The 8821-nt window shown below is 45.0% G+C and overlaps 1 protein-coding gene across 2 annotated transcripts; it reads left to right on the top strand.

Annotated features, from left to right (window-relative positions):
* The first annotated feature begins 285 nt into the window (after positions 1–285).
* On the top strand, positions 286–8409 carry C1QTNF8 (C1q and TNF related 8). Of its 2 annotated transcripts, none has more exons than XM_071815007.1 (3): positions 286–597; positions 5829–6069; positions 6758–8409. In XM_071815007.1, the coding sequence occupies exons 2-3, from the start codon at positions 5844–5846 to the stop codon at positions 7303–7305; spliced, it is 774 nt and encodes a 257-aa protein (XP_071671108.1). In that variant the 5' UTR covers positions 286–597; positions 5829–5843; the 3' UTR covers positions 7306–8409. The 2 variants fall into 2 exon arrangements, with proteins under 2 accessions (XP_071671108.1, XP_065706990.1); XM_065850918.2 differs by lacking the exon at positions 286–597 and adding an exon at positions 2818–2950.
* The last annotated feature ends 412 nt before the right edge of the window (positions 8410–8821 follow it).

Below are 8821 nucleotides of genomic sequence, written 5' to 3'. Positions count from 1 at the left end.
TTTGTTTTTCAGCACGGGGGTTTCGATGGCTGCACCCCTTCGAAAGGCTTTTACCACTTCTGCAGCTCATGCATGAAAGCCAGAGTTGTGTTTCTTGTTTGGTTTTGGGTTTTTTCCCCTGCTCCTTTCCCCTGCCTAAAAAGACGCTGAAATCTCCCAAAGAAAAATTATTTCCATGTGATCCCAGCACTTTTTCTCTTGGCGAGAGCACTGGATGTGGTTTTCAGTCTGTGGTTTTTTGATATTCTTTTCATTTTTATTATTCACAAATTTTTTTGGTCTTCATTGCCATCATTGTGAGAGGCAACGTGCAACCCGACAGACTGGCTGCAAGTCCTATAGCAGGACAAAAGCACACAAACCCAGTACGAGTTGATGCAAGTAAAGAAACAAGAAAAAACCCTGCTTTTGAAAACAACCTCGTTACTGGGTTTCATAAGGAGCCGGCCTGACTTTCAGTGTTTCATTTGGACTCCAGCTAGGAAGCTGCAGCAGCCACCGAGAACTGAAATACCTGAGTGAACAGCAGCTTTCATATTATGCATCCTGCTAAGCAACAGCAAGGAAAGTAAAAGACAAGGGGTTCTGAGTCACAAGGTAAGTTAAATGGATCTGAATAACTTGGGAGGGGGAAAAATACTCTTGCCATAGGGAACAAAGAGTTCCCACCCTGCAGAAGCAGGGTGCTTGGGTGAGTCGTGAAAAGAGGCGGTCTCTGCCTGCCATGCTTCATCTCACTTTTTCTGCTTCACTGCAGCAGGTGAAATAAGTGCAAGGCCAGGTTATTGCTGAGCTGGCTTTAGTTTGTCCCTGCTAGCACTTCTTGTTTCATTAACTGCTCTTAGCACCTCAGAATGATGCTTCCGTATAGTCTGCTTTTGGTCTCAGCTGCAGCTGAGCAGTGGGACGGTGCCTGATCTGATGCAGGAAAAAGCCGTTTCCTGGCGTTCTCTGCAGACATGGAAACTTTTATTTCTCCAGCCTCGCCAGGGAACTGTAGCCCTTTGAAAGGTGCTGCTCACTCCTGAGCTGTGAGCAGGGCTTTGCAGCAGGGATGGGATGGTGCTGCTGCTGCCAGCAGCGGTGTCCTGGCGCTGCCACCCACCCAGCTGTGACAGCACCCATGGGACTTGCTGCAGGGGCCCCTCTGCCTGCTTTATTTCGGCAGACAGAAAACTGAGTTCCCGGAGCGGCTGAGTCAGCGGTGACAAGTCACAGGAAAGCTGCTTTTCTGCTGGGAAGGGCGAAGGAGCGTTGGTGCCATATACTTCATCAGGGTGATTTGCTCCATCAGAGAAGCTGCACTGGGAGTGACTTAACTGTAATGCGCCCTGTGCCGGGCTGAATCAGTGTCTGGGCTTGCTACGGAGATGGGATCGCTTGCAAGGAGCCGCCCAGCCCCGAGCAGGACCATTCCCAGGACAGTGCAGGCATGTTCCTGGCGCCAGAGGGGTAGACAGGGGTGAGAAGAGCGAGATAGGGAAGAGTTGTTTGCTTAGGAAAGGAACCAGCAAACATCCTTTTGCTCCCTGTCTATGCTGAGGTAAGTGTGATAGCAACCCCTGCCACAGACCAGGAAAGGTGGTACCATGCAAAGATGCTGGACCCCAGGTGCACGGGACCATTTCCATACAGGCACAGCATCTCCTCCCATAGCGTCTGCTGAAGACTGCGTTAAATCCAACACAGTCCCATAAGCCTGAGCATGTGCAGGCAGCAGGAAGGGACGTTTGCTTGGGATCCTCATCCTTTCTCATGTCTGACGGGTAAAACCACAGCTGGAGGGAGCACGTGGTGACCGCAGGAGCTGCCGCTGCTCAGTGGCACAAACTGGTGGGGTGCAGGTTTTTCACAGCTCCTCCCAGGACAGAGGAATTGGGGCAATTCACCCACACTGGGAATAAGCACATGCTAAAGAAGCATCAGAAAAATAAAAATTAAAGAAACCCGAAATAATTAGAGATGGAGCTACAAACTCACTGACCAAGAGTTCATCCAGGTTGTTAGAAATACAGATCCTGGCTTTGCTCCATCCCCACCCCACTCACAACTCAAACCAACCCGCCTGTATCCAGCAGCATTTCCCAACCTCTTCTGCTTCACCCCAGCACGCTGCATAAACCCTACGGACAAGAGGGCGTTAATGTTGGTCATCTGCAAACCGCTACAGACAGTGGAAAATTTTAAACCACATTGTTCGTTGTGATCCAAATATTCTTGTCTGTGAGCCTTCAAGTCATGGCTGCAGATGGGCTCGGGATGCTCAGCTCGAGCATCTCTGCCACGTCGCGTGAGGGAGGAGCTGCCCCGCGGGCAGAGGAACCGCTGAGCTTTGCCTTGGAAAACACACAAGCTCCTTCAGTGTTTTGAGTTTTTCTACAATAAGTTGCTCATGAAGAAATTTTAGATCCTCTTGGGGAAGAAAATATAGAAGAAAAATAATCCCAAACAAATCATTTCCAAGAGGAAGTCCATCGTCCAGACGAACCCAGCCCTAACGATGCTTCGTTTCCTGCTGCCGGCGATGCAAGGTCTGTAGCAGCGAGGAGATCGGGATTTGAAAGAAAACAAAAGGTAAAAAATCAGACCCAGGATGTTTTCCGTCTCTGGAACGATGCCAAGGTTCACGCCTGACACATCCGTGTGTTTTCCGTCTCTGTGGCGCAAAAAAAGGTTTTAATCTTAACTGCCCTCTTGGGTTTTCAGTCCAGATTTGTCATTAATTTAAAATGGGCAGTGGCTGGTGTTGTCTGGTGAATTTAAAGCAAAGATAGTCATAGATTGCTTTTCCAAGTGGAGCCCAAGGAATAACAGGAAGGAAAATGTCAGCAGAAATTTCAAGCACGACTCAGGGATCCAAGACCAATTTCTGCCTCGTGAACTCTCAGCAAAGCAGCGCGTGAGCTCAGCACAGTTATTACTGGGATTTATTCTTCAGTATCCCTGCAAGGTAAGGACTTACTGTACCCCTGGAAAACATGGGCCTGGGGTAGATTAAGGTAGATTTGTACCTTCGGCTTGACCTACACATCCCAGAGGGGCTGCTGGCAGTGCTGATGGGCCAGTTGTGGCTTGACCATGATCAGGGGTCAGGTTGGAAACTCCACGTTATTAACCACAGGGAAAACCTTTTGGTCCAGCTTCCAGGCTGGCTTGCTTCGCCTTCTTGCTTTATTTCCTCTGTCTGCAGAGAAAGCAAGCTATTTTTTGCAAATATTATAGGGATTTCTTATCCTTTCTATTGCCCAGATGTGTTGCTTTATATCGAAGTATTGAGATTCTTCAGGTACACAGAATGATTTAAAAGCTTTGCATGAGCAAATGTGCCTCATACATAAGCTGTCTATCTTGAGCTATAAGAGTAAACTCAATCATTGGCCAAAAAAAAAAAAATCGATCAAGGTGCTCTCTCTGAGTTAATAGTGTCAAGAAAATATATTTAAATAAGAAGTTGCACGCAAGAAGAAAGAATCACATCATTTAACTCCCTGAGCTGGAAATGATGGTTTCTGCCCTTCTCTAGGAAAGGTTTGTGGCATCTCTAGAGCCCTGCATGAGAGGAATTTGGCTTTTTTTTCACTGGTAGACACTTGGAATTCCAGGTGTCACTGGAAAACCAGCACTTTTGATGCAGATCATTCATAGCAAGTAAAAAATGTGGAAATAAAAAGCTTGATGGATTATATACATATATATATATACACATTTATATATATATGAAAGCCATTCATCTTAAGGAGAATATTGTTCTATAAAAATGAAAAGCAATTTCTTCATATTTATGAATCCTTTCCCTTCCACTCATTGTGAATGTTCCTCTTAATGAATGTTCTTCTTCATGAAGGTATTATGAGCAATTACATCATCCGGTTTTAATGGTCTGATAATGTAATCCAATGCCCTATACTTTATCTGCAGGTTATTGACTCCTAAATAGCTTTTAGAGCCATGAAGGATGTATTTGCCCTGACTCCCTGGGACTCTGAATGGACATGGGGTCTTCTTTAGACCATTATGAATATATAAAAACTTCAATTACTGCAGAGGAGACCCCAGAAACATCGCGCAAACACCAAATTCTCTCTGCGGTGCAAACTTTTTGTTCTGGTCACGTATGACTGGTTGTGACCTGCTGTCCTTTTAGACTTACATTGTGTTTCTGTTCCTGTTTGTCATCACAACGATGGCTTAAGAAGTGAATGAAAATTAAAAAGGACTTAATGAAAATAGAAGTCAGGCCCTGAACACTAATGTAAAAGGAGTATTAATCCCTCCTCAGACTTGTACCTAGAATGATGTATGACTATGAATAGAAAGATCATTTCAAGTTGTGATAGATTTGATGAAAGAATTTTCGCCACTGTCAGAAGCAAAGTTATCGTGTTGCTGTTAATAAGTATTCATCGGGTTTCCAGGGAGCTGGATTGCATCAAGTAATAAAAGGTGCGAATCACAGTTCTTTTGGAGCAGGTAAGAACTAGAAAGAAGCATTTCCCAAGAATGCCCTTGCCCTAGACTGATACTTTTTTTTCCCCAAATTTTCTCAACTGGCCCAGTGAAGCCTTTGTAAAGCTCCAAGGCAAGAACCCCTCACTCTGCAGATGTGACCTGTGCATTCACTGAGCTATTTCTGAAAGCCAGGGCATTCAACAATTACCTTTACCAACTATTCCAGGAATTAAAGCTGGTAGAAGAGCAGCTGTAAAAGCTCTTCCAGTCTGAGGTCAGCAAGACTCCATCCAACTAATTGGACTTTGGATAAGGTCCAGAAAGGCATCGATCCAAAATCTATCTTGTATGAAACACCACTGCAATCAGGAGAATTACACTAATTATGGATGGTATGAGGAAGCATCTCCCAGGCTCCAATCCCTTCCTAGGAAAGAAGGCGATGGGGAGGTGGAGAAAACTCACATCATGTGCACTCCCTGAAACATTTTCTCTCTGTTCATTTTACCCAGAATTCAGGGCCTTTGGAGCTTGCCAGTAGCAGATGAAAATGTAATAGATGATCTCAAAAACTAGTGTTTGTGTAGAGCAAATCCCAGTCCGGTCCATTTGTTGCAGCTATTTGGCTTTCCATTCTGCGCCCTGGAAAATAAAAATGGAAAGTGTACACAGAAATTCTGCTAGGAGCAGCACGTGGGTATGGTCAAAGCCACAAAGTGCTTGGCCAGATCACCTTGGAAAGAGGCTGAGAGAGACTACTCTAAACAGACAAATGCTTTTGATTTATTTTAATTTCGTTTCCATATTTCCATTCAGGTTTTTCCTAAAAATACCGAAATCAAACCTCAACCAACCAAACAAAAAAACCCCACAACCACAAATGGGTTTAGGCTCTATATTTAAATAAAGTTTCATTTTCTGCATCTGATTTTGAACCTTCCAGAATGGCAATGCAAGAAAGAGCAACCAACAGAGCAACGCTTCAAGCCTTTTACCTTTCACAAGGGCTGTTCCAAGAACAGCCAAGGGCAGCAAGTGTGCCTTGAGCTACAAGAGCTTCAAACATCTCAGCTTCAGCTTCTAATCTCAGCAGGTTTTGGTGTGTGTGGTTTTTTGTTGTTGTTGCTTTGTTTTCAAACATGATGCCTCTTGTCAGATATTTCACCTGTAAGTAATGAGAGACAGGGATTGCCTTTTCCATTGCTTGTAAACAGTACTCACCAGGGCACCCTTCCTACCTGGAGTCTCCTGGTTCCACTACCAGATAAGCTAATAATTAATCAGAAGAAACGTGCCTTGCGGGAACATTAACAGATGGCCCATCAGAAGCTCTGATTTGAATCACCATGTTAATAATTTCTGTTCTTTGCTGGGTCCAGCTGGCTCTGCTGAAGATGAGCGCCGTGTTTCTCCTGCTCCTGGCGTCCACTGCGAACGTCGGTGCGGTGCTGGAGGAGGGTCAGCCGAGACGGGAACCGCGTCGCCTCTCATGCGTGCGATGCTGTGGACCTTCAGAGCAGCCCGTCTCCATCGTCTCCTCACGATACACAAGGATGAGCAGCGACCCTGCCTATTCGGTACCCAAAGTCCAGCCCACTATAGATATCACCATCCTCAAAGGTGGGTAAAGCTGACGACTGTGATAACATCTTTATCTTGCTTGCTCACCCTCATTTTGCAAGCTCTGGTCTTCCTTACACCAAAAGCTCATCCACTTTGTTTACCCAAAATAAGGTCAAGGGGTGATATGCCACAAGATGTAAATATGTTGGCAAAAGGCTCTAATCCATCAAAAACCAGAATCACTGGGAGCTCAGGTTAGGTCACACTAAAAACCAGATACAAACGTTATCACAGAATTACTAAATGATAGAGTTAGATACAAGGAGAGATGACTCCAAAAACAAAGCACATAATAGTGGAGACAAGTCAAGGAGTCCCGTGAGTGAGGGTGCACAAACCCAACCACTTTTCCCAGGCCCAAATCAGACCTCAGTAAAATCAGTGAACTTTCTTGCTCAAACCTCTGCAAGAAGGAGCTGGTTTCATGAATTCTGGATTCAGGCAACCAGTTCTACCATTGGACATTGGACTTCGGCACCACAAGCTAATTGGGGCCAGGGTTTCACCCGGCATTTTTATCCTTCTGAGAATTTGGAAGGTGCTGGTGTCTGACCAATGCTTCCAGATATCTGTGCTGGGAAAACAGTGTTTTAGAAGCTGCCTTTGTGGTTATCTCCAGCAGGATGTGTCTATGGATTGGGCTTCACGTGCTTGTGTTTGACAACATTTTACTTTATGCTCGCAGGTGAGAAGGGTGAAATGGGACAGAAAGGGAACCCTGGAGCAGTTGGGAAGGAAGGAGAAAGAGGCCTACGTGGTTTTAATGGACGGAAAGGACAGAAAGGCCAACCTGGCCCGCAAGGCCATTCCTGCAAGCAGCTCTACGCTGCTTTCTCTGTGGGTCGGAGAAAACCCCTTCACAGCTCAGACTACTTCCAGCACGTCACTTTCGACACCGAGTTCGTGAACCTCTACAAGCACTTCAACATGTTCTCGGGGAAGTTCTTCTGCTATGTGGCAGGAATCTACTACTTCAGCCTCAATGTCCACACCTGGAACTTCAAGGAAACCTACCTGCACTTGATGAAGAATGAGAAAGAGGTGGCCATCCTCTACGCCCAGCCCAGCGATCGAAGCATCATGCAGAGCCAGAGCCTGATGCTGGACCTGCAGGAAGGAGAGGAGGTCTGGGTGAGGATGTTCAAGCGGGAGCGAGAAAACGCCATCTATAGCGAGGAGTCTGATGTTTACATCATCTTCAATGGCCATTTAATCAAGCCAGCCGTAGAGTAGCTGTTCACCAGCTTTAGGCTCAAAGCTTTGGTAGATACATTAGAAATGCTTATGTCTGGTTCCACTGGCTTCCAGGCTTGCTGGCAGGGTTGTCTGTCCATACCAAGGACACCTGTGTGAACAGAAATTACTGTTTCAAGGTGATGCAAACTACACAAGTACTGAGAAGGTTTCAGCCCTTATGGGCCCTGGAGAAGATGTGCAGAAGACCTCAGTTCTGCAGCCCCAGTTATATCCCTGAAGAATTTCCCAAGTTGGCAGCAAAAAATTGAACCTCTTTGCTCTGTTTTAGAGAAAGTATTTTAATTACATCTAAGGGTCATCTTCAGATACCATTTATGGGTGCTAGTTTTGTAACGTCATTGCTCCTACAACCATACTGGGGGATCTCTGCAGTGTGCTGATTGCTAATAAGAGCCCACACTTGCCAGCACCTACAACAGGTCTGCTCCACTCAGGTGGGCAAGAATGCACAAGCATTAAGAACAATATTTTGCACAGTACTTTTACCCTAAATTACATTTTTGTTCAATTTCATGTAATATTACATTCTGAAAGCATAATGCTAGAATTAGATAAATAACAGCATATTGATCTGGCAAAGCTTTTTCAGAGGCACATAGTTTTAAGTACAGCTGCAACCATGTGCTATAACTTTGCTTGACTTCTGTACTGCTGGCAGTACTTCTCTCACAAGAACATCCAGCTTGGCTGGGAACATGTGTATTTCCGATTTTAAGGAAAATGGTGGACCTTGCCTTAGGATCCCTCATTTTTGGGAAGTTGAGAAGAAACCAGAAAGAAAAAAGGTGCTTCACTGCAAAGATAAAAGGTGCTTTATTATAAGCAGTGATATTTTAAGGGATTCAGTTTCTTTTTTCCTAAAAAAATTATTGACATAACAGTGGAAAGGTACATGCAGCAACTAGAAATGTTTTCTCCGGTTCCTCCTTGCCCATTCCCCCCAGTCTCCTGTTTGCATCGAGAGCCATTTGTATGAAGGATATCTGAAAAGTTCTTGCTAGGCAAACTGCTTCTGTGCTGTATTTCCTACCCACAACTGTTTGGAAAAGTAGCTGAAATAAAGATATTGCTTTGAGTACACTCGCTTTGAGTGCCCTGGTTTTGTTTATCTTATCTCCATGTGTGTTTTCACAGTACAGGGCTAAAAGCACTAGCCTGAAAATCCCGACCTACATAAAAGTCTCAGATGGCAATTTTAGTTACTCAAACACCAAAGGACTCCAGAAACTAGACTGTGACCTTCAACTCCTCCCTTGCAGGCCAGTAAAAGGTCACCATCAAGTATCAGGATGGGGAGACAGAGTAGTTAATAACCCCTTGCTGTAAAATAAATAGCAAATCTTTGAGATCTCACAATCTTCTTGAAGCTTAGAACTTTTAAGTAAGTAACGCATGATGAAAGTGGGTCTAGCACGCCTTGAAACATCGCGTTTGCTCCTGCTGCCTTCGAAAAGGCAAAGTGGGAAATTCACTTAGCTCTGCAAAGCACTCC

This window comes from Patagioenas fasciata, chromosome 15 (genome assembly GCF_037038585.1).
Source record: "Patagioenas fasciata isolate bPatFas1 chromosome 15, bPatFas1.hap1, whole genome shotgun sequence".
Classification (NCBI taxonomy): domain Eukaryota; kingdom Metazoa; phylum Chordata; class Aves; order Columbiformes; family Columbidae; genus Patagioenas; species Patagioenas fasciata.
Note: the sequence above shows the minus strand (reverse complement) of the source record. Positions and strands in the feature narration are given on the sequence as shown.

What these genes read in the sequence shown, in the direction of transcription:
- C1QTNF8 (XM_071815007.1), top strand. Translation starts at nt 5,844, where the DNA reads ATGAGCGCCGTGTTTCTCCTGCTCCTGGCGTCCACTGCGAACGTCGGT. An exon ending in AGATATCACCATCCTCAAAG is followed by an intron (nt 6,070 to 6,757) that starts GTGGGTAAAGCT and finishes TTATGCTCGCAG; the next exon opens with GTGAGAAGGGTGAAATGGGA.